General features: G+C 36.7%; 1 protein-coding gene across 21 annotated transcripts in view; it reads right to left on the bottom strand.

Moving 5' to 3' along the window:
* PARD3 (par-3 family cell polarity regulator) overlaps positions 1 to 25,723 on the bottom strand; it is a 685,332-nt gene that overhangs the window by 15,895 nt on the left and 643,714 nt on the right. For all 21 annotated transcript variants that reach the window (XM_079107658.1, XM_079107657.1, XM_079107667.1 and 18 more), the window contains one exon: positions 2,641 to 2,761. In XM_079107658.1, the coding sequence (XP_078963784.1) occupies positions 2,641 to 2,761 (121 nt within the window). The remainder of the gene's footprint in view (positions 1 to 2,640; positions 2,762 to 25,723) is intronic.

Genomic DNA, 25,723 nt, shown 5'->3' with positions numbered 1-25,723 from the left:
TTTTTAGTGCAGGATGCTGTTCCCATATTGCCAGTTGCCTGTTTTAAGGCTCCAGCTTCCTTTCCTCAACTAAGGTGAATCCTTTCAACCTAGTACTGCTTTCCTTCTCCTTTCACTCTCAAATTAATCTTCCTCAACTCTAATCCCTTAATCAGAAAACTTTACAGATTTCTTGTTTTATGTAATTTATTGGGAGTGTCAGGTATTAGGACCAAAAAGGATCTCAAAGACCATCCAGACACTAGAACAGTGTGCTTCTTAATGTCAAACATGTGTACATTGACTTGGAGGCTTGCTAAAATGCAGATCCTTGGGCCCCACCAGAGAGGTTCAAATCTAGTGGGTCTGAAACAGGGTGTTACAATGTGTGTTTCTAACAAGTTTCCAGGTGAGTGAAGATCTGACCTGTGGACCACAATTCGAGAAGATCTGATCCCAGCAGCAGTTAACTGGATCCACAGCGGACTCTACATTCAACTGGCGGAGCCCTGATTGTGTCTGTTTCACCCACCCAGCTGCCTTTTTTCCCTATGATCACAGGGTTTAGTAACTGACTATCACTTAATCTAATCTTCCTTGCTCACAAATAAGAAAACTGAAGCCTCAAAGGCCAGGCCATCTGGCTAGTGGATCAATGTTCTGTCCTGGTACCATCCCTTTTAGGTCTTTTAATCTAGCATCAAAGCCTCCTATTACTTTTCTACTTTTTTTTTTTTAATTGTAAACAAATGGGATACATTTTGATTCTCTGTACACAGAGTAAAGTCATACCATTCATGTAATCATAAATTTACACAGGGCAATGTTGTTTGATTCATTCTGCCATTTTTCCCTCTTTCCCCCCACCTCACCCATCCCTCTTTTCCCTCTATACAGTCCTTCCTTCCTTCATTCTTGCCCCCCTCCCTAACCCTAAACCTAACCCTAACCCTAACACTAACCCCTCCCACCCCCCATTATATGTCATCATCCGTTTATCAGCAAGATCATTCTTCCTTTGGTTTTTTGAGATTGGTTTATCTCACTTAGCATGATATTCTCCAATTTCATCCATTTGCCTGCAAATGCCATAATTTTATCATTCTTTGTGCCAGAGTAATATTCCATTGTATATATATGCCACAGTTTCTTTAATCTCTACTTCCCCTCAAAGTAACCGACCCTCAATTCTACTTCAGGTGGATGGTTTATTCTTCTACAAATAAAATAGGATCATTTGTTTTACTTCAATTCTTTTTTCCTAGCTTCTCAGAAATGCAGTACAATTAGTTCTACTTCCAACACTTTATCCAAACTGGACACATCAACCTTATTGGCACTAATCTCTCTGTTTCTGTAACTCACATACACAGAAGACGGGTCTTAGATCTCAACATTATCCAGAATTTTGGGACCTTCAAGATCCTGGAATCCAAAAATATATACTGTCTTGACTATAACTTCCTAGATTTGAAAACTCCTAAACTTCTGATCCCTCTTTTCATACTCCCAAAGCTATCAGGCAATCCTTCCTTGAGGTACACTTTTCACCCCGCCCAGATTAGGTGATGCGACACCAGTATCTCACCAAGACTCTAGATTGACTTCCCTCTCTGCCATGTCTATCTTACCAATCTCCATCAGAGAATTAATCTACAAATTTGCTTTTCTTTATTCCCATTCCTCTAAGCATTGTTAGTCATGGTTACCTTACTATGATAATTAGACTTTATAGTACTCAGAACTAGATTTTTCTACCTTAGGCAGCTTATTTGTCTCTAACTGACTCACTCTGGAGTTGCCCAAAGAGATTCTTTAAAATCCCCATCATCTGAAACCCAAGTCTGTTATTCCCAGAGGTGCCATCATTTCTAGAGAAAAATATAAGAAAAGGACACAGGTATGGCATCAAGAAAACCATTTGAAGTTTTGTTCTAGAAAGATTACTCTGAAGACTGTGCAGAGGGTAGACTAGAATAGAAATATAAATGGATAAATCTGTGATTTGACAATACCCAAGAGGGATAAGGGAGAACTCAAGAATCAAGAATTAATCGGGTGTTGTGGAACACACCAGTAATCCCAGGGTCTTGGGAGGCTGAGGCAGGAGGATCTCAAGTTCAAAGCCAGCCTCAGGAAAAGTGAGGTGCTGTGTAAGCAACTCAGTGAGAACCTGTCTCTAAATAAAATACAAAATAGGGCTGGGGATGTGGCTTAGTGATTGAGTGCCTCTGAGTTCAGTCTCTGGTACCCCCCCCCAATAAAAAAAAGAATCAAGAATTATTAAACATTGTACTTTATGCCTCACAGACACAAATAGTGATGTGTTCAACTTAGTTTGTCTCTGATTCTGATGTTTCTATAGAAAAATATTTACTAACTTAATAAAAATATATAGTTGAAAGCACGAATATTTTTGCTATGTCTTGTCATAAGGCTAATTAAGCCTATTATGCAATGGACAGATGGTGGAACAAGATATAAAATGAAATTAACAATGATGAAACCCAGATGGAAATGAGGGAAAGGTCAATATGTTAAAGGTCAAAGAAATTTGGCTTCATCTCTTCTTATTTCTTAAAGGACTGAGGTCATAACTTTGGGGCCTTTCCTGCAGGGAAGCTGTAGGACTTTCATTGCACTAAAGAACCACATACTAACCCATGGTTGTTCAAAGCTATAGGTGCGTCGCCGATCTTCCACATCTTCGTCCTGCTTTGCCTGCTGAAACTCTTGCCGCAGACGCTGTATCCGATCGTGGTTGCTAGGAGTTGATCGGTTGCTGAAAGAGAGAAGGGACAACAATGAACACCCTTCAGAAATATCTGTGAATTGCAGTTGCTAGGGAAAATGGCAACTTGCTATGAAAGGATGTTATTTAAGAGGAAATGGGTTTTTAAAACAGTATCTGGGCATTTAAAATATGTTTTCATCTTGTTCTTAACAATTTGTGTTTATTGTAGTTATTCCAGACAGATATCAAAGAGGATAAGTGGTATTTTTAGATATTCCTTTCCCCACCACACCAATCTTTAAAAGCCTCATCTCCTTTTTGTAATCTGGTAAAGTGCTGGCAGTGAAGTGGTTTTGGAAAGTATGTGGCAGAGATACCAGGGTCCTGTCCTGGCTCCTCTACTGTCTTAGACTCTGAACTCAACCCTTCTGAACTACAGTTTCTTTATATGTGAAATGGAGATAATTTTGTTCTAGATATCATAGTTGCGATAATTAAGTGAGATGACACCATAAAATGTTTCCTCACAAATGTGCAGTACTCTTATTTTCATAAGGCCATTATATAAAGTTCCTATTTATGAGTCATCATGTCTATGAACAAAACATAACTCTTGCAGCATAAATGAAAAACATTCAAAAGATGAGTTCAAGTGGTAGTTCATTTAACCATTTAGTTAATAATGATGCTTTCGTTTAGTATAGCACTGAATTTCGTTTTATACCTACAAAGAGTTTAGCTTACAAGAGTAATGTGGTATGTAGTATTACATACACAAACACACACACACACACACACAAACACACACACACACACACCTCACGCAAATGTGGAAAGTGACATTTGAGGGAGGCAGGTGGCTTGCTTTTGGTCTCTCAGCTGGCCAGTAGGGAAAGTGGGACTAGAATCCAGATTTTTCTGGCTCCTAGTGCAGTTTCCACATCACTGTACCACATGTGGCACTTAGTAAAACAAGTATCAGATTCCAAAGAACCCCCCTTTGCAAAATTATACAAGTCTTTAAAACAGCATTTTTGTATTAAGAAAAACACAATCCAATGAACAAAATTATGTCAATCTTAAATCTCACAACACCTTTTGCCTATTCCACTCACTGAACACTAGTCACACCCTGTCATGAATGCTATGTAAGCACACCAGGTTTATACTGTCTCCCCAAGAAAACTTCACATTCCTCGAGGTCAAGAAACAAGTCATATTTCTCATCTATACCCTCCACACTGCTGGCAGAATGGGAAGCTGCAAGCTATTAGAAATATCTGGGCTCTTCACTGAAACCATATTGTCTACAACTTTCTCAATAGGACTCCTAAAGCTCAGAAAATAATGTCAAGAGTTAATAAATGGGATGGCATCAAATTAAAAATGACTAGGAATGTGAAGAGAAAACAATTAAGAATGTGAAGAGAAAGCCTATAAAATGAAAGAAAATCTTCACTAGCTACACTTCTGAGAGGATTAATATCTAGAATATATAAAGAACTAAAAAAAATTAACCCCCCAAAATATCCAATTAATAAATGGGCAAATGAATTATGCTTCTGATGCTTCTCAAAAGAAGAAATACAAAAGGTCAACAAATATATAAATAAAAAAAGGTTCGACATCTATAGTAATTAGGAAAATGCAAATCTAAACTACACTGAGATTTCATCTCACACAAAATGGCCATCATCAAGAATACCAACAAAAATAAATGATACATGTCAGAGGCCAGGTGTGGTAGTGCAAGCCTGTAAGTAATCCCAGCACAGCACGAGGTTGAGGCAGGAGGATCACAAGTTCAAAGCTAGCCTCAGCAACTTAGGAGTCTCTAAGCAACTTGGCAAGACCTTGTCTCAAAATAAAAAAATAAGAAGGGTTGGAGATGTAGCTCAATTATTAAGCATCTCTGAGTTCAATCCCTGGGTCAAAAAAAAAAAAAAAAAAAAAAAAGGCCAGAGAGGTAAAGAAAAAGGAACACTTATACAACATGAATGGGATAGTAAATTAACACAATGACTGTGGAAGTTGGAATGAGATTCCTCAAAAACTAGGCATGGAACCACCGTGTGACCCAGCTACATTACACTTCCTTATTTATCTTAAAGAATTAAAGTCATGTTACTACAGTGATACATGCATACCCATGTTTATAGCAGCACAATTCGTAATAACTAAACTATGGAACTAGCTTAGGTATCCATAAATGGATGAATGGATAAAGAAAATGTGGTTATATATACTCAATGGAGTTTTATTCAGCCATAAAGAAAAATGAAATTATGTCATTTGCAGGAAAGTGGATAGCACTTGAGAACATTATGTTAGGTGAAATAATCCAAACTTTGAAGATCAAGAGTCATATCTTTTCTCTCATATGTGAAAGCTAGAGAGGAAAAAAGAAAAGAAAATTAGGGGAAATTTCATGAAAATTGAAGAAAGATCACTGGAGTACAGAAGATCAGGGAGGGAGGAGTGAAGGGAAAGGGGAAATACTGCGGAAGAATATTGGCCAAATTATATTGTTATTAAGTGTGTATGTACCAATATGGAACAACAAATCCCACCATTATGTGCAAACAGGACACCATTTTTTTAAAAAATGAAAAAAAGAAAACACACTGCCCTAGTTACTCCATGTGTAAGTTCTGTGAGCTGCATACCCTCCTTGGTGATGTCATTTGTGAGAGGTAGCTTGGAAAGAGAAAGTCTGTCAAGGTAGAGTTTATAAAATTCTCAGATAGACTTCTGTCTACATATAACTTCACATATTTTGAAAGTTTAACAATCTCAAAGAGAAAATATGCACATGTAGGATTGCAATGTTAACATCACTCAAGAATATGGGGTGGTCTTTCATCATTGAATCTATCAGGAGGGGTCCCAGTCTCCTTCATGATTGCAGCAATTTCATTAGCACTTCCAGAATATTCTGTCAATTCATTCAATTTGATTATTTTCCCAGTCAATACAAGCTTGTCCTCCTCAGCAAATATTTTGAGCTGATCAGCCTGAGAACATTGAAAGTTAATAGGTCTGAAAATGTGTGGTTTGACAGTGGAAGGCTTCAGTCCCTCCTGGATACAACTTCAAATTTTCCTCCACAGTTCTGAGGCAGGCAGGTGGCAGGCACTGGCCTTTTAAAAATACATACACTATCTTATACTGTTCAACACATAAATTTTCAATAATGGCTACCCAGTAGAATGTCCAATCTATAGAGCTCCCTGTTCTCTATGTGAAATTGTGATTGTGGGGGCATGAGGATGGCTACACTCATAAGACAAAGAGAGAGGAAAGTCAGCATCCATTAATGCCACTGTCACCTTCCCAGCTGTGTCTTTTTTGTTCCTAGCATACATCATAGCTCTTAATGGGAAGATGGCAGGAGGCTTAACTGACAAAGTATTTTACAATTCTAACCAGAAATATTTCTCTATTATTGTAATCATGCAGCAAAGTCTTAATTCTACAATTTATTAGGTTCATGAAGTCTAAACCATTGGGGAAAACTGACCTCCTACTATTTGTGATTATGTAAAAATTCAATCTCCCAACAAAGGAAGTTGACCCAGTGTCCTTAATTTTAAATTATGGTGGCCTCATGTTTTTCAGAGTAACAGACAAGTTCTGGAAGTCACTTTTGCCCTTATTTCCAAATCCAGAGAGCTAGTGAGGCTTATCCCCCCTTTTGCCTTTGCTCTCTTTCTTCCTATGCTCTAGAGAAAGCTGACTGGTTGGCCTCAGACTAGCAAAGCCACTTTCAGGGTTGAAGTTGGAAAACAGGCTGCAATGGTTCATGATTGATGATGATTTCCAAAGACTGGAAGACTGTCAAGCATCCTTGGGGATCAGCAGTTGGCAGTCTGAAGGTGAAATTCTGGCTTCAAGAGATGAAACCTTTGTAATGGTTCATTTCTGTTTCTCAGGCCAGTCTATAAAGGGCCAATAATTCAAATTTGGCCTTCTAAATCTCCTGGTGAGCTTTTCTGCCAAGAAAGTCAAAGGAAATTTTAAATATTCATTAGCAACAGGGACTGATCCCTACACATCCCAATCAACTTAGATTTAGGTTCAATGTCCATTTAAAATTGCTAATTTTTTTGTATGAGGAAGATAATGAAAAATACCACCTGAGTTGATCAGACAGATGAGTGAGACAATAAAACTCTTAATGAGGAGTCACTACATCATTATTTCCAGATACTATGCATGATCAGAATCTGAATAAAGATGATGAGGGGGCCTATACAGAAGTTTTTTGGGCAAAGAAAATACAAAAGATAGTTTTAGTCCAATACAAAACACTTAGCCTTCTCTTACACATTGGGTTTTGTAGTTGAACTGGAACTATGTGTGTATGTATGTGTGAGTGTGTAAGGGAGGGAGTCAGGGAGGGAGAGAGAGAAGGGGAGAGAGCGAGCATGTGCACTAAATTAAGAAGACTAGTTTTGGTTCAGTAATGATGTGTTTGTTTTTTTTTTTTTTTTTTTTTTTTTTTTGGGGTTAAGGAAAGGTATCTTGAATCCCACACTACAGAGATTCCTAACCCAGCATGCACAGCACAATGTGACCTTGAACAATATGGAGCTTAGATCTTTTCCATCCATAATTGCCACAGAGATTATACCTTGCCCTCTCAGAGGCAGACCACAGTGTATGAGACTTATGTATGTCATGACCTTCAGATTAGACACTGCAATATGCTTCCTAAAGGCAGCTAAAAATACCCATTAATGCTAAATGTAGCAATGAATTTGCAGGTAAGCACTGAACCTGTCCTGCACCTTGTTCCTCACATATGAAAACTCAACACCTCCCCAGGTATAGTGAAAGAAAAGTGAAACTGCACAACCAGGGTTCCCATGTGTCTGAGAATCATTCAGGGAGCTTGTTAAAAAAAAAAAAAAAAAAAAAGGTTGCTGAGATCCACCTTTAGATATGCCCAAGGCTCTGCATATATTCAGAAAACACTGCAGGTGTAAAGACAATGCTTTGAAAAATGATGCCTGGAGGCTTCAAAGTTAGCCAAAATTTCAATATCTCCATGGAAGGATGAAGGAGAATCCACTGCACTGGAAGTACCCATGTACATTCTATTACAAATGGGGGTGATATGCCTGATTTAGACAGGGAGGTCCTTGGTTCCCAAAGACTCTTCCCCTGGAGGGATGTGGGCCTGGTGTTGATTTCCAATTTTTTAAAAAGAGAAGTGAGAAATACAGGTTTTCCCCAAATTTAAAATTTGCTTTGTTTTTTAATGCTAGGTAAGGCAAACAAAATCAGTCTATTGGAAGCTAGTCTGCAACCTCTGCTTTATATTCTGCAGATGCTGTCTGTTTCATATGTTGTTTCTCCAGGCTATTTACTTCCATTGCATCAAGATAAGGCTTGTGGTCCCCTAGTAACAGTCCCAAGAATCAAACACAATTGGCCCTCCATATCCATGGGTTCTGCATCCTTGGATTCAACCACCCTTGAAAGGAAAAATATTTGGAAAAAGAATTGTGTCTGTGCTGAACATGTACAGCTTTTTTTTTGGTATCATTATTCCCTAAAGAATATAGCGTAACAACTATTTACACAGTATTCTCATTATATTAAGTATTATAAGTAATATAGAGATGATTTAAAGTACATGGGAAAGTGTGTGCAAGTTATATGCAAACACTACACCATTTTATATAAGGAATTTGGGCATCCACAGACTTTGGTATTTGAGGGGGTCCTGGAACCTGGGGATACTAAGGAACAAGTGTATCAAAAACCTGACAACTGGGCACTGCCCACATAGTCTTGCCTCTGCTAAGTTGTCCCCTCCCTTCAATCTTTCTAAAATGAACCTGGGTGCACTTTCTTGTGGGCCCAAGTTCTGGCCTATTTTTCAGAGGAGCATACGCTAAGAGAGAGGAGTTTGTGATGTGACTGATTAATTCATTATGGATCAAAAATACTTTAACATTTGCATTTTTAATTATGCAAAAGAAATCTGGAAATCTGGAAGCGAAGACAGAGCTTTAAGACCCAGAAATCAAAGGAAGGGAGATAAACCACTCATTTTGTAAATAAGGAGGTGCCATCTTGGTATATTTTCCTTCCCATGGGAGAGAAAAAGAACAAAATGAAAGAAAGTAAGATGGTAAACAGAAGGGAGGAAATGAATTTCCTGGTTTTCCATGCCGCTCAGAAGAGGGAGATGATTGTAGTGTCTGGTACAAAAGAAGGAAAAGCTGCCAAAGAAGAGAGAAAGATAAATCTGCTCATAGTTTGCTTTCTTTCATATCCCCCACTTCTTCCAAATTCTACCAGTGAGTAAAAGAAATCAAGCTCGACTTCCTGGCAGCCTTTCTTAATCACTCCAGCCCACATTCATCTTTCTTTTCCATTCTTCTGCAATTGTTCTGACCCAAATACTGTCTCACAGCATATACGACACTTTGCATGTCTGAGTGGTTTTCTCAAGTTGGTGCCGTCATCATAACCACTAACGTGTATGTAGTTTATCGCTCCCTTGCTTGCTTGCGGCAGAATAAATGATTCAGCGAATATCTGTGATGGGCAGACTTTAAGGTGGTGCTCAGGCCTTTGTTTCCTGGTGTTCCACCTTTCTGTGATCCACTTTCAGTGTGGACAGGATCCACACTTCCTCTAAACAATGACAGGGGGCAATAATTATGAACTGGATGTGATGACATTTATGCAATCACTGAAGAACGTGGCATTCACTCTGAATGTCTCTGGTCCCCTTGTTGGCTCTGAGGACAACTGCAAGGAATAGAATCCTGCCAAGATCCACAAGAGCAAGAAGACTGGCACTTCCTTAGTGGAGCATCCACATGAGAACCCAGCCTGGCTGACTCCTTGGACAGACTGTTGACCAGGTTTTAGGAAAAACTGAACTCACTGGCCCTGATGAGACCAATGAGCCCTCAGGAGGCCCAGGTAAAAATATGGGTATTTTCCTGCAATGTGATGAATATATATACCTGATGAAATGATTTTTCTGTAAAACTTAACTCAATGGCCCACTCCTACTTTCTCTTTCTGAAGGAGACTGAAAACCTGTTGGGATCTACATCAAGCACATAAACTAACAAGGAGCTAGTCCAAGTTAAAATTTGTTTTCCTTAATTTGGAAAGTCTAGGAGTTAACAGGTGTCCTTCAAATCCCCAATTTGCAAAAGAACAGGTACACAGCAGATTTTTGTTAATCATGTTAACTTATATCTTTGGCCATTTCAGCTTTTCCATATACTTCCCAGGTCTAGCAATTTACTCTTTGGCCTACATACAAAATTTTGTTCTAAATGCTAGTGAATTTCACACCTGCACTTGGCATTCAACTACTGGAGATGCCAAAGGGGCATTATTCTTTTTTCAATTAAAAAATGCAAAAGTCAATCTCTAAATTGTATGTAAGATCCTGAAAATTAATGTGATACCACATCCAAAAACCTTTTTTCTATTGATAGATTTGAGGGGCAAATCATGCTAAAGACATGTTAACTGCTATCCTCACTACCTAAGGAATTTCTTCTCCTCCAAACACCAGTGCTTCAAAGCCCTATGACTTGTGAAACATCCTTAGGGTCTGTATCCTGGCACACTGAGAAAGAATATTGTAGGTTAAAGCTCCCAAAATCTGATTCATTTACCCACAAGGATTCTGTTTTCCTGAACCTTGACATTTTCAGGACTTGATGACATACTTAGATAATGACTTTCCTGTCACATGAGGGTCCTGTGTTTTAGTCTACTTGTTTAATGGAAACGTATTTCTTAATTGGTTTCCTTTGTAGTTACATAAATGGAAGGATTAAAGACCCAGTCCATTATGTAAAAAAATAAATAAAAATAAATGGAAAACAGCCTTGTTTATAAGAGTACTATTTTTTGAAACACGTTCATTGGAGAAACTTTAGAGCAAATTTTCCTTCCTTGCTTTATCACTAATTCTTCTTGCATCAAACTGTTAGATCTTTTATTTGTTCCAAAAGTAAGTCTAAAACTCATCTATTTCATGAGTGTCACTGAAAGCCAACATGGGGACTGAAGTCGGCAAAAAGCAACACTGGGAGAAACAGATGTAGGGCAGACCTGTCAAACAGCCTCAGTAACAGGCAGCCAGCAATGACCACCAGCGTCTCACATCATTAAGCAATGTCTTACTGTGATGTCATGCACGGATGTACAGAGTTGTAAGCCTTTCAGAACAGACAGATTGTCAGCATGATAAAGTGGATACAAACAAGTTCTTGAACAGGGATGACTAAAGTGTCGGGGGGAGAAATGTCACTGAACTAAAAAGGGATCCAAGCAGAACTACCAGGAATTGACACCATTCTGAGAGCAGAGGTAAACAACCTTCTTGCCATTAGATATTTTTCTACGCTGATTAGCAATTCCATAAAATATTCCTGATCTTGTAATCGCCAGATAAATAGTTCTTATCTACAGATGTCAGAACTAAGTTCTTAATTGCTGTAAATTAGTAAGCAAACACAGGTTTCTCATTAAACCCATTACACCCCCGTATGTTAAAATGGAACACTGTCATTTGTTTTCCCTCCTGGCAGCTGAATCAGGAGCATTCTTCCTATACCCTATGTATAAATGGTAAGGCAGAAAGAGATGGCAAGGGTCATGTGTGGCAGGTTCCTGTCCTTTGATGGCGTGCTTATTCTGGAGGAGACAGCAATGAATTCATTGCCTAAATTTTAATGATGAGCTGTATTGTGCCTCCACATCTTAGCTTCCTTAAGAAACTGTAAAGTGATGTCACCCCTTTCTGAAAACTTTTGCTTCTTTTGGAATAAAGGATCACTTCCTTCCAGGTGTCTGCTCAAAGCATATGGGTTTACCTCCTGTCACCTGTATAGTAAAGAAGCCTAAATTACTAAATTAAAAGGGAAGGGAAGGAACAGACTAAAACAATGTGGAAAGGTGAGCTCTGAACTTTACAAATTAGGTAAGGTAAAGGTTAGAACAAGCTGGCCAGGAAGACCAGGTCTCCACTATGGTTCTCTCTCTCTCTCTCTCTCTCTCTCTCTCTCTCTCTCTCTCTCTCAGGCTGGAAGATTTATGAGGAATGGGAGAAAGCATGGGAGGGTTAAATGAAGAAATGTATCAATTACCAAACTACAAATAAAAATAGCTCCTCTACACAAGGTTCATTAAATTTTATCAGCAAGTATCTTGGGGTTTTACACTCAAACCACAGGTCATAAATTCACAGTAAATCCCCCATATGTTCACCAAACACCTGAATTCAATTTCTCTTCTGTTTGTGAACTAGGAATGTGATGCTCAAATTAATTATGCATGCAAAGTTAGTTTCTAACAAGGGCAGCTTTTTTGTGATGCTGAAGGGTATTTATAACATCTGATATTTTGGGATAGATCTTCTTCCATCTTAGCACTTTTATACTGGTATGTGAGTCTAAATTCCCATTTCCAAATTTGAACATTAAAACAAAAGTTATAATTGGTAAATATCTTGTTATAATGTTTATAATTTCTATAAATAATCTAAGACATTTATGATATAGAACAAATTGTCTTAATGTTGACTTAAAGGTTCTAAGACAAATGTATCTCTAGATAAGTACAAATCACCTTGAATTATAGAGAAAGCCTAAACTGAGGCTAAGTGGCTAAATTTATATGTGTCTATGTGTAGATGTGAAATTAGCTACTTAGGAAATATCATGTCATTTTCAGTTTATTTTCACAGTTTTACTCATCATGTGTAATATGAAAAGAATTATGAGAAACTTATGCAAATCCCAAAGGCACTCACTTTGCTCAGCTGATAAAATTCATTTCCAGATTCTGACACCCATGATTTGTTGTCCATTTCACACCAATTTCAGTGTAATAAATCATAACAAATTAAAAACATACAGCTATGTTCTCTGGGTTAAAAAGGTGGTTGCCAAAGCTGTTAATCCTACATTTGCTTCTGATGTGATAGCTCCAGCTCTCGGGATGCTTTATGGATCGCAGGGAGGTCACCTCTCCATCAGAAGGCCCCAGGACTAGATCTTGCTCCAAGTCCCTCTGTGGTCATTTGGAAACAGGCCTATCATTTTATAAGCAACGAAATCTCAGGAATGTACCCCTCGCCCCATTTTATTACTATCATCACTCTTCCTTATTAGCTTGTCAGTGGTCTCAGGCAGAAGTGGGAAAAATTTAGCTTTACTTTTCAAGGGGAATTCCTCTAGCTACAGAGCACACACATGTACAGACATACATAATTTCAGGGCCCAACAATAAATACATGGAGAAAGGCATTCTATTATGAAACCTAAGTTTTTTTCTGGTTGGTTTCATAGAAATAGTTCAAGCTAGTTTCTACCTACAAGGATTTCTAAATCTACTCAGTCACACCTCCAATAAGGATTTGTTTAAAACAGCACAAAAAATTATATTACTCAGTCAGGTTCCTCTGTTTTGGTTTGTCTGTTTTAAGGGATCTCTCTATGTTTCCCAGGTTGACCTAGTACTCACTCCCAGGCTCAAGGGATTCTCCTGTAAACCAGGACTTGCAAACTGACAATATTTTAGAAAATTATCAATGAAAAACTAATTGTCCCAGTGTTCTTGAAGAAACCATATTCTTTAAAACATTTTAGACAAATGACCTTTGAAAGTCATGAGGGTGAATGCTAGAGCCTAAAATCCCAGAGACTGTAGAAAGAACTAGACTGAACTTCCTTCAGTTCCCTCTGAGGGAAACAGGCATGGGTTAGTAGCCAGAAGCAGAGTTCTGAGCCTCTGGTGTCTTCCTGACTCCCTAGCAGGCAACCCTGCATAGCTTTAAGCAAGTAGATGATGAGAAAGAAAATGTTTTCTCAGTATACCTATGATAAATGAATTTTAGAAAATACCTGTAAAATGTTGTTGCCTACAAGAAATCATGGATGCCATTTTTCTTTGTACAATGAAGAAGGGGTTATAAATTGACTTTGACACCCAAAGTACACTTTTCATAGACGTGTGATTTTCTGAATTCTCTAATAAATGGCAAGGACATGTAAGGTATTCCAATAGGTTAGAGAACTGAAGAAAGTTTGGAGATTATGTTATTCATTCAATAAAACCACTGGGGATACAAAGGTTAGTCAGTTGTGACCCACAGTTAAAAGTCTACTTCAAGCTTAAAATATACATTTAGGTGTCTGAACAAAGCAAATGGTATTCAAAATTATAAGTAAAAATCATGATGAATTTAAAAAGGAGTGAAAATCAGGAATACATTATAAAACTTTTAACTAAAAATGCACTGGAAATGAAATTACAAAACCTGAAGGATTTTGATGACAAAATAAAATTATCATGTTATTTTTCATATTAGAGAGGTTTTATCATACAAGCATAGAAACTAATTATAGAACCATTATTTTAATCTTTTAATCATGAAATGATTACACAGAATTCAAGGCTAATATTTTCTTTGTTTCTGCATTCTCTGTCTTTAATGACAGCATAATTGCAAAATGCTATACAATGCAAACTATGTTTTTTTTTGGGGGGGTGGGTTATTTTTAAGAAAAAATTCCAAAGCAAAGCAGGGCTTAATTCTAAATCGTGGTTAAATTCTATATGGTTTTTCTGAAATGACTCAAAATGAAAAACAATGTAACAGGAGATATCCTGCCTATAAGTTTTATAATAGGAAAACACTTTGAAAACTAAAATAAAAGTAATGAAACATAATAAATATTAACTAGTTTTGAAAAAAATGGATGTACCTAAATGACAAAAATGTATTATTGGTTTTTAAGCATTTTGAAGATTATTAGAATAATTTCCTTGATCATTTTTACTTCTATTTATTTTATGCTCTTGATTAACTTCATAATTATTAGTTGATAACTTTATGTATTTTATTTCTATTCACAATTTGGTCATGTCCCAACTTACAAGTTATTTATCTGGATAGAGAGAATAAGTGAAATAGAAATGTCTATCAATTCAATCTCTCATTTCAGGCTTAGTTAAATTATTATATGAGGAAAACAAAGCATGTGACCAGAGTGGTTTGAAATTATTGATATAATTTTGAGAACTATAAAATGGTTTACATTTTTTCAAAATAATACAGGTATATGGTCTGCATTTTTAAATGCTTAGGGGCTTAAAATAAAAGAATTTCTAGCTTCATTACACTTATCTCCATTACTGCCCAAACCCATGAATATTGACATGGCTGTGTCACTGTAGTATGCTGATTTTAAGTCTTTTGGGTGTACACTGAGGAGTGGGATAGCTGGGTCAAATGGTGGTTCCATTCCGAGTTTTCTGAGGAATCACCGTATCACTTTCCATAATGGTTGCACATATTCACCAACATTTATTTTGTCTGCATTGTTGATAATTGCCATTCTGACTAGAGTGAGATGAAGTGTTAGAGTAGTTTTGATTTGCATTTCTCTAATTGCTGGAGATGTTGAACATTTTTTTCATATATTTGTTGATCTGTTATATTTCTTCTGTGAAGTGTCTTAGTTCACAGTTCCTTAGCCCATTTATTGATCGTGTTATTTGGTTTTTTTGGGTGTTAAGTTTCTTGGTTGGGAATTCTCATGTCAAAGTAAGAGGTTCCTCTTTAGGTATTGTTCAGTTTCTTCCTACAATGTTTGGTCTTGGGTGCAAACACTAGGTTCTTGACATTGTGGGATCATTCTGTCATCACATATGGAATAAAGAAATATACCCACTTTTGTAAAAAATAGACTGAATATTTCTCTTTCTTGTTCTCTTTGTTGTTTTGGATTGATTTTCAAGAAGAAAAGAGAACAAAATATTTTTTTCAGCCTACATTACCATTGTACTTTCTAGTTTGTGTTATTCTTAATTTTCAATTATTTTCAAATAAATCAAACATCTTTTCAAGAACAAATCTAGGACATTGATACTTACACTATTTTTAAGTATATGAAACATATGGATGCAAATTTCCAAAATGATGATAATTGTTAGTTACAATAACATGGTAATGTTCCCAACTACCCAAAAAGGCTTAGGGATTTCTTCTATATTACTTTCATAGAATATACTTAGTTAACTTGAGGATGAAACTTTTAAAGTATTGAATTTGTGATTTATAAAGCTCCAAATATAAATATTATTTTTTAAGATTTAGCCAAGTTCCTCAAACGTTTTCTCCCAAGCACATGTTCTGGCACTATACTCAAAATAGTTTTCCCTTCTTTGACATGTGGTGAAGCTTACAGTTTGTCCTTCAATGTTCACTATGTAAGTTTACTCCAATTTTTAATCCTGTTTCAAAGGTTGCTGGACTTTATTCTTAATTCTCCTGCCAAACAATGACCAGCTCCTATTGCGATGTCTTAAATTATCCCACTGATGATAGTGATGAGAATGTTTCACTATTCTTCCCACAATGTATTCCCTTCACAGCCACAGACACAGGCTTTGAGGTTACAACCCAGACTCCAGCCCATCCCAACAAACACAAAACTGAAGCCATTTTCCCAGCAGATGCCATAGCTTTTATGGTGAATACCTGAGAATTGATATAAGCAAACTGGACCTGATAGAAAATCCTGAATAACAATGACCTTCCAAAAACCAGTTTATAATTGAAAAATTTACCAAAAATTCTTTTTTTGCTTCAGTCCTGGAGTTTGAAAAATTTCTAGAAAGCGATAAATGCCTCTTCAATCTTGAAAAGGAGAATAACATATTATTTCATTTTAGAAAAACATTTTGAGATTCTCATGACCTTTAGTTCTCATTATTGAGTACTCTGAGTCGGAAAAAGAAGAACTGAGCTGAACCTCACTCAGCTGCAGTCACAGGATGTTGTCTAAAACCTCTGTTGCTTTCTCACTATTTTTCCGACAAACTTCCAGTAGCAGCACTTTTATAGGCATCTACTGCCCTCTTTTAAAACTGTAATTTGTAAATATAATGCTTACTGAGGGTTTGCTTGGTTTCTGGTTCCTTGAGATTTCATTGAATTGTTGCTTAATATGTGATTTTTAGAATTATATTGCAACTGATTAAAATGAAGAAAACAAATTTTTGTTTCTTTTGTAGGCATGGATTTGATGAATATTTTTTTGTTTCCCCCTCTAATTTGACTTTTTCTTCTCCCAACTTCAGGGATTTTTTTTTTCTTTTTTTTTTTCTTTTTTTCTCAGTACTGGGGATTGAACCCAGGGCCTTCTGTCAGGAATTTTTTTTTTTTTTTCAAATTTCTAAAACAATAATAAATTGATACCAACTTCTATACACAAATTACTTAAAATATAGATAAGATCCCTTTGACCTTTATAATTTCTTTATGCAGTAATATTTTAGACATTTCTCTATGTCTAAAATGTTGTTCAAAGTCTTTGACATTTTCCTTTTTAAAGAACAATTCTCAATTTAACATCATTAAAGATTTTAATAAAGATCTGTTTTTCTGTTTATACATAGAATTTTTGATCTTTCTCTTAGTAGGAGAAGGCTAGAAAAAAGGTAGAATAACTACCCAGCCAAGATGCTACTGAATCATGGACAGGAAAGCCAAAGGTCACTGGAATTTAGGTGCACATTTCAAAACCAGCTATGATGCCTGAAGTCTCACTAAGGCTGGGGCAGTGCCAGCCTCCACCTGAGGACAGAGGAGAAAAGAATGGAGCAAGGCATCTGCTGAAACTCAGTATGATCCTTTATAAGCAGATTGTAATACTGCCTCTCCTGTATTTTATACTTTCGACTGATGTCCAAGTACTAGTGAGCAGGGAAGTTATGCCAAGACCAAATGGAATTAATTATGTGTTCAGTAGCATCAGCAGCCCAGAATGAACATGGAAGACACTGACAAAGACACTGACATAAATACAGTCATAGCAGAGATTTAACTATAAATATCAGCAATTTTATACACCAGGCACTTACACTAAAGAATGACTTTGGGATGCCTTGAGTTACAAAAGGAAGACTTGAAAAATATAATGAAGTATAATCCACGATTGCCACAATCAAGCCATCTGACACAAAGCTACACTGAGACTCAGAAGTCACAGGTCTCTGCAGATACCGTTTTGTTTTGTCTTTTCTCATATTGTAATGTCTCTACAGGCTGGCACTGATATTGTTTCATTTTGATATCATAATAGTGTCTCCATGGATTTTGGCTGACATTTTGTTTTGACATTATGTTACAATAGACCTCCACTGACATTTCATTTTGTCACTGCAACATGGTTTCTATAGGTTTCTGCTGCATTATTTTGTTTTGACATTAAAATGCCAGCACCATGGTCTTGCTGCAACATTGTGTAGAGAACTTTATGAGGAGGTATGTGGCCCATGGAATAGATGGGCAAAACGGCATCATGCAGAGCATTTAATAAATCTGAAAATGTTTTTGATAAGCACAAACTTATATGACACATAAGGCCAGATTTGCAAAATCATTTCCATCTAGTCCACTTTATTCCAATATGGATTGAGTTAAGGTGTTAATTCTCTATCTCTCCAGTAAAAGGAGACCCTACAATCCCTTTTACTAGTCAAGAACTTCAGAGAATTAATCCTCTACCCTCTCTGTTGTCAGAATTATTTTAAAAATTAATGTGGTCTGATTTTTTTGTGTTACAAAACTGCAATAATTTTTTTTTTTTTTTTTTTTTTTTGTGGTGCTGGGGATTGAACCAGGGCCTTGTGCTTGCAAAGCAAACACTCTACCAACTGAGTTATCTCCCCAGCCCAATAAATATTTTTGAAATCAACAATTACAGCTTTCTACAATGATCATTTAAGAACCCATTGTTTCTGACACATTTTATATGTCTAAGAAGGAAAGAAAATGTTGACAATTCAACTGATGTTGATTATAAGAAGCACCTCAATATCAGAGATTTCAAATTATGAAAAAAGTGAATCTTACAAAAACATGAATCTCAAACTGAGTTTTGCAGTTTTAGGTAGAAATCACTTAGTAAATATCTTCAGAAGGATTCAAAACAGCCTTCTCCCTTTCTTGGTAGTCACCTTTTTCTTTTGTATTTACAAAACTCTCTATGAACATTTTCTATTCATAAGAAGTTCAAGAATACTGACTCTTAAGGCTGCATACTTCTATTTTATTTTATATTAGTTTAGATCCCTGGGAAAACAGTTTTATAATATGTTATATACTCAACTTTGACAAAAAAAATTATGATTGTCATAATGTAAATCATTCTGGTTTTGTTTGCAACCCTATATTTTAAAATGTCATTCCATTTGTTATATATTTTTTCTTCTAGAACGTATGTATGCAAACAATGCTCCTAAAATTTAATGTCAGGGAAGATATTTCCATTTATCACACAAAGAATTGGTCCTAAGAAAAAATCATGAATGTCACACAACCCTTCATTTGAAAATGGTTATTGTCTTATACAATCCCCCTGTTCAGGTATGTATGTTTAAAAAAAATAGTCCTACAATTTCCTGGCAGTAAAAGTACTCTCTATATGAACTCATACATTTCCTTTCATCACAGATTAAGAATTTTTATTGTGTCCTTTTTGCCTTAACTGCCAGGAAACTCTGAATAAATTTAATGCTCAATAATATAGCTTTTTCTACCATTTTTGTATCCTTTTAAACTCATTTTAATAGGTATTTTTTTAACAAAATGTTTCAAATAATTCTTGGAACTAAGGTGATTATAACTCACTTCTAGAGGGTTACAATGACCATTCTGCTGAGCATGGAATATAAAGTCTAGAGTCACTTTTCCTGCTTTGAATTGTTTCTTATGATTCTTCCAGTAGAAATAAGTACAGTCCAGAGGTCCACAGTGGCAGTTGGCATGTGACTGGGACAAGGCATACACAGGCAGGGATCATGCTAGGACAACAAAACTGTCCATGCCCCACCTGATAGACAACAAGAACTTGGGGTCACTTCCCCCAGCTTTACCTTCTCTCATTAGGAAGCTTGGAGATGTTGTCACCCACTTTCCATAGAAATGGAATGCAGATATTGACAGTGGGGAAATGTAACAGTGGTTCACTTTATGCTTTGAATATAGCTACTCTGCCACTGTGACTTATTTTTTAAAAGGACATGTTTCTTTCTCTCTCATTGCTCCTCCCTAATCTCTCCCCCTTCTTAATCTCAGGGGAGACAGGATTACCTTTCTTCCCCATCCTAGGCAGAATTATCTGTCCTTGAGCACATACCCACCACAGGAATGAAGTAATTCAGATTTGGGTTTGGCACCAGAAGACCTCAGAAATGATTATCTCCCATATTAACAACTAAACTACAACTCAGGACAGAGAACATGTGGAATGTAACCTTTGAATCACCTCTTTAAAAGTTCCTCGTTCCCTGGATGGGCAGAATCACAGCCTCTGCGACAAGAGTCCCCTGTGCATCTCCTTTGCTAGCTAGCAAAGTAATGAAGTGCTTTTTTCCTTTCTCTCAAAAAAAAAAAAAAAAAAAAAAAAAGTTGGCTCCATGTGTATGTGAACTGTTTTAGATGAGCTATTATGTAATCCCATGCTGAGCACAGAGCAGGTACTTCATGAACAATGAATATTATGAAGACAATGACACTTAAGTAGAGACACAGAGGGCGTTGTTATAGACCCAGGACAGAAGTGGCTCTGAAGTATAGTTGGAGAGTGTGTGTGTGTGTGTGTGTGTGTGTGTGCGCACTTGCGTGCATAATTTAAGCTGCAGCGGTGGATGAGCTCATAGGGAACAGATAGATACAAAGAGGGGCCACACCATAAATCCAATCAACATTCTTCTGAAGAAAGGGTTTTTTTTTTTTTTTTTTCTTTCAATAGTGGTTGTCCCAGTAATAGAGATGCAAAAAGGAAGACTAAATTGCTCATGACGTGAGGATGCTATGGGTCACAAAATGCATTGAATTTGAGAGGATCATGAAAGGTGACTGTGGGGAAAAGTGGGAGGCCTGGGCACAAACCATCCCATCCCCTGCAGGCTGGGTCTCAGGGCTGTGACACCTGGGATGCTGGCAGGTGGTATCAACCTCACTGGTAGCAAGAAGAGTCTTCTCAGAATCCATGAATCCAATTACTTGCAAGAACACTAAGACTTCACTAATTGAAAGAAACTTTAAATTAAAAATTTGTTTAAGCTAAAATATGACAGCTGTGGTGTTTCATTGTCATAATTATCCTTTCCAAGTCCAAGTCTCTAAGATGAACTTCCTATTTCTTTGTTAGATTTAGACCTGTTATCAACTATGCTCTTCATCCATCCATTCAATGGTTTGGCTAACTCTTCTCATGAAAATAATAAAAGAAATAGCACAGGTGGTACCCCTCTCTTGACAAGTTCACTATATTCTCAGTATTTCTTTGTAGATAAACTTGAAATTTATAAGTTTAAAAGTTTATAGTTAATAAGGTTCACTGATGTTATTAAATATTAATTTTTGAAAATAAACTAATTGTAGATCTTCAATTTACTTAACTACTTTGCAAAAAATAAATAAAACAACTTGATAAACTCTTTTTCCCCCCTTACAATTTAGGATTATAAATCTCTGTGGGATCTTAGAAGTAATTCAATTATTAAAGATTTCACCAAGTAATGTAAGTCTGATAATGAAAAAAAAAAGGAGCACAAAAAGACAATGAACTTTTGAATTTTTAAGAGAAAAGCCCAGATTTGTTATCCATGACTGTGACTTTAGTCTATGTTTGGAAGATCAAGATATTTAGCATTAGAAAAAAGATCAATCTTTTCCTTTATCACACTCTTTATAAAACCCTCATTGCAAAATCTTGTGTATATAGTTTGTATATCTCCAAATTTTCCAATTAAAACTTGAGTTTGATGTATACATTTTTATGCATTTAGGAGCATTTATATGCATTTAGGAGATGTTCTTGTGACCACACTCAAGAGCAATCCATAAATGACTTTTGATGTAAGACACATTTGTTCACATCTGCCAAGTCACAGCTGATGTTATAAAAGGTTGAAAAGCTTAAATTTAGAAAAATGCAGACATCTCTACTTTTCACCACAATGTGTTCCTAGAAACCACATCATAAAGTGCACATTAGATTTTCCCATAGGAGGAAGATTATAATTGGAGGTTATATTTCTCACCAAGGATTTGACTATGATATAGCAGCAATGGATCACATAAGCAAAACTGTATTAACTCTGAATCTTTATAGTAATTTTAATAGTAAAAGTTGACTTCACATACCATAAAGTGGGCTTAAAAATATTCTGTATGTTACTTAAACAGGAGAATTCAAGATTTTAATAGTATATGAGGAATATACTATATATACAGGATTAAGAAATTTTTAGAAATTTAGCATGAAATGAACATGCTAATAGCCAAACATAATACTTTTAAACTTTTGGTACTTTTTTAAACCTAATGTGGCTTTACAGAAAACTTAGATCAGATTTCTTAAAAAAAAAAAAAAAATAAGAATATCTTCTAGTTAAACCCTTTACAATTTTACCCTGGAGACTTAATGTACTTTTTATGTGATTTTTCACAGGATTTTTCTTTTACTTTGCAAGAATAGCTAGTAGAGACTTTCAAAAAATTACCTGACCAACTTTAGACTATTCCAAAATGACAGAGCCAGGAAATCTCAGATTGTTCAACCAAGTGTCTGAGTGTGTGTTGATCTCTATTATGGCAATTCATACTTTATTAAAATTCCATTTTAAAAAAATCATCTTTTAAAAAAGGAATATTCAATTATTTCCCAGATAAATGAAAAAACTAGAATATATCAAACCTGTACTTGTACTGCTATGGTTTGGATATAAGGTGTTCCCCCAAAGCACCTGTGTCAATGTAGGACTGTTCAGAGATTAAGTGACTGAACTGTGAGAGCTACAACCTAATCAGTCCATCCTAGTTTGAAAGGACTCTCTGGGTTGTAACAGTAGGCAGGTGGGCTATGGATGGATGGATGTGGGTCACTAGGGGAGTGCCCTGGAAGGGTTTATTGTCCAAGCAGCCATTTCCCCTTTCCTCTCTCTGCTTACTATCTGCCATGAACAACAGAGCAGCGCCCACACCACCATGACCTTCCACCGTGTTCCACCTCGTCTTGGACCCTGAGCAATGGAGTCAGTCTACCATGGACTAAAACCTCTGAAATGATAAGCCAAAATAAACTTTTTCTCCTCTACGTTGTTCTTTTCAGGTATTTTGGTCACAGTGAGAAGAACCTAACACATTTACTTTTCTGTCTTCTAGTTCAGACAGTGGCTATGAATAGGACAGTTTAAAGGGTTAAAAAGAGGAAAATGTAAGATGTAGGTGGTTAATTACATGGTGTGAAATAGGTGACTAGTGACTCAAACAGAAGTTAAGCCTAAAAAGTATACTCCATGACCATAAGACCACTGCTTTTTACAACTAAAGAACATTCATTCCAAGTACAAGGCAGCTTTGTGATCATCAGGACCAACACCTTAACTTTGATGGTGAGGAAACTGAGGCTCAGAAAGATCAAGTGACAATACAAAGCTAGTTAACTGGGCAATGGCAAAGGTGGCACAATGCAGGTCCCTGCCTAGAGCTATTCCAGCTTGTTTCATACTAACACTCTAATGTCTTCCTGATGCATAGTTGGGGGTACATTTCTCATCTGTGTCATACTTGCATTAGGGTGCACTCACTAACGTGAACACACACACACACACATACACGTAAGAAGAAAAAACAAACTTTGGCCATTTTAAATCAGATCTCCTAAAAGCAAGTTAGATTCATGTAATTTCATTGTCCAAAGAAGTCTGTTATCAGTAGTTTAATTTAAATTTTTGCAGCAAAAAGGAATTAAATATTCATCTAAGTCTAAAGAATTTGAAACATCTATTCCATTATCTTACATGTGACTCCAGAAAAAACCACCAAAGCAAATTTCTTTTTCCCCCTTACCCACCAACATAAATAAGACTTTTGCATCTTATGGTATAACTCATACCAAATGATGACACTATTTACAGTATCTGCTTTAAAAGGGCATAGCTCCTATTCCTATTTCAATTAAAGTCATTGTGCAATTATGCTTTCAAGAAACAATTAACAGAGGAAAAACCATTTCTCTTGATCTAGCCCTTTTAGAATTGGGTAGTGAGTACCCTTTCTTACCACCAGTGGCATTGAAGTAATTATTTAATGTTAAGGTTCACTTCCTCGGGTGTAAATTTTGGTTTTCGTTGACACTAAAAAGAAACATCAATTTATTAGGAGATAAAACATGTTCTCCAGTAATGGAGCCCCTTTATTCATAAATTTATTGCAGTTTAATGTTCTCACACATAAAGCAATTAGAACTTTCTGACGAAGAGATTTGCCACTGAAATAATGGTGTGGAGATGACCTGGAAGATGTGAAAGTAAAATGTGATGTTTCCATCAAAAAGTGCAGAAATGTCAAATAATAACGTGTTGGAGAAATGCAAGCAACCCTTTCCCTTCAAAGAGTTCAAAATGAAAAGAAAAACTGAAAATTTTTTTACAGTTTTTTACAGATAATCTTTTGCTGCAAGCCACCACCATCTTCAGGGATGGTGAATTTACACCATTTTTTTTACACATTTGTAAAAAAAAAATTACAGTTATGGTAATTACCCTCAGCACCCATGTTTTAAGCTTTCCTGGAGATGCCTTAACACTGGATAGAGCCTGCTTGAACTCTGAGCAAGGGATGGTACAATCTCAGACAGGCATCACCTGATGTTCCTCATAAACAAAGGACAGAGAAGGTGAGGGATTACAGGTACCCAATTGCTTGGTCACATTTGCCTGATTGGAAACTAAAACACATTCACCCAAGATTTTGTTTCTCTCCAGACAGTGGCCTCATCTTCCACATATAGCCTCTCATTTTTAATCGGAGGAAGAGTGGATTATTTCTTTGCACCCGCCCCCATCCTCTGCCCACAAGCAATATGCTTGCCATTGTAGTAACTACCTCCAGGTGTTGATACTTGTGGGTTTTGGCTGAGAATGTTTTTTCCTAGTTAATTTGGGAAGACTGAGACTTTAAAATGCTACAACATATTTCTGTAATTTGCAGCAACAATTACCACTGTGATGTATTATGTACCTATTAAATGCCAGGCACTATGCAAATCTCTACAGAGATGAGAAAAAGGGTTCCTGTACTCAGTTCTAGGGCAACATTATAAGAGATGGTCTTAAATAGTAATGGATACCATTGTGTATGTGTGTGAAAATAGGAGTAGTGACCATTTCTTAAGGGAATGGTGGAGACCAGTCCACATGCATTTTCAAAGATTGTTTAAATTTGGGCTGGGCTTGAAGAGCAGAATAGGACTTATTCGGGCCAAGAGATCAGTCTGTGTGAAGTAGAGCAGGACTGAGAGGCAGCAGGTGGTTGGGGGCTCTGGACTGGATGCTGATTATTCCTAAGAGGCTGAGGTGTCTGACTCCACATGACTTGGCCTCAGCTCTCTTCTACAACCTGGCTAAACTGACCTCAAAGAATAAAAGGTCTTAAAATCACAATGATAAAGCAAATAACAACAGAAGAGCTCATGGCAAATGAAAGATAAGATTTGAGAAGCCATGGGGCTACTGGATGAGACAGCATGGTGGAAACTGTGGAAAGCCACGCTTGCATATGAAATACGCTAAGAGGCACAGTGTTGCTTCTGCACAACTCCAGAAAGACTTGGGATGGGGAAGCTCCAGGTCCCTGAAGATGGTGGTGGCTTGCAGCAAAAGATTATCTTTGGCATTTTTGCTTTTCATTTCCCCCCTTTTTCATCTTCAGAAGCCTCAAATCCTTTAAAAATGTGTGAGTGCATGTGCATATATATTGGTATATTACATATGGGTTTTTTGGTTCCTATGTCAGCAGCAACAAGACCAATGAAAGCAGCTGAGTGAAGAAGTGGTGGCCATACAGAGGCTCTGTGACTTGAGCATCAGCACTCTGGGACATTGTACTCAGGAGAAGGCAGATAAAGCATTGCCCATTCAAAATGTATAACCTGT

This window comes from Sciurus vulgaris (genome assembly GCF_902686455.1).
Source record: "Sciurus vulgaris genome assembly, chromosome: 12".
Classification (NCBI taxonomy): domain Eukaryota; kingdom Metazoa; phylum Chordata; class Mammalia; order Rodentia; family Sciuridae; genus Sciurus; species Sciurus vulgaris.
Note: the sequence above shows the minus strand (reverse complement) of the source record. Positions and strands in the feature narration are given on the sequence as shown.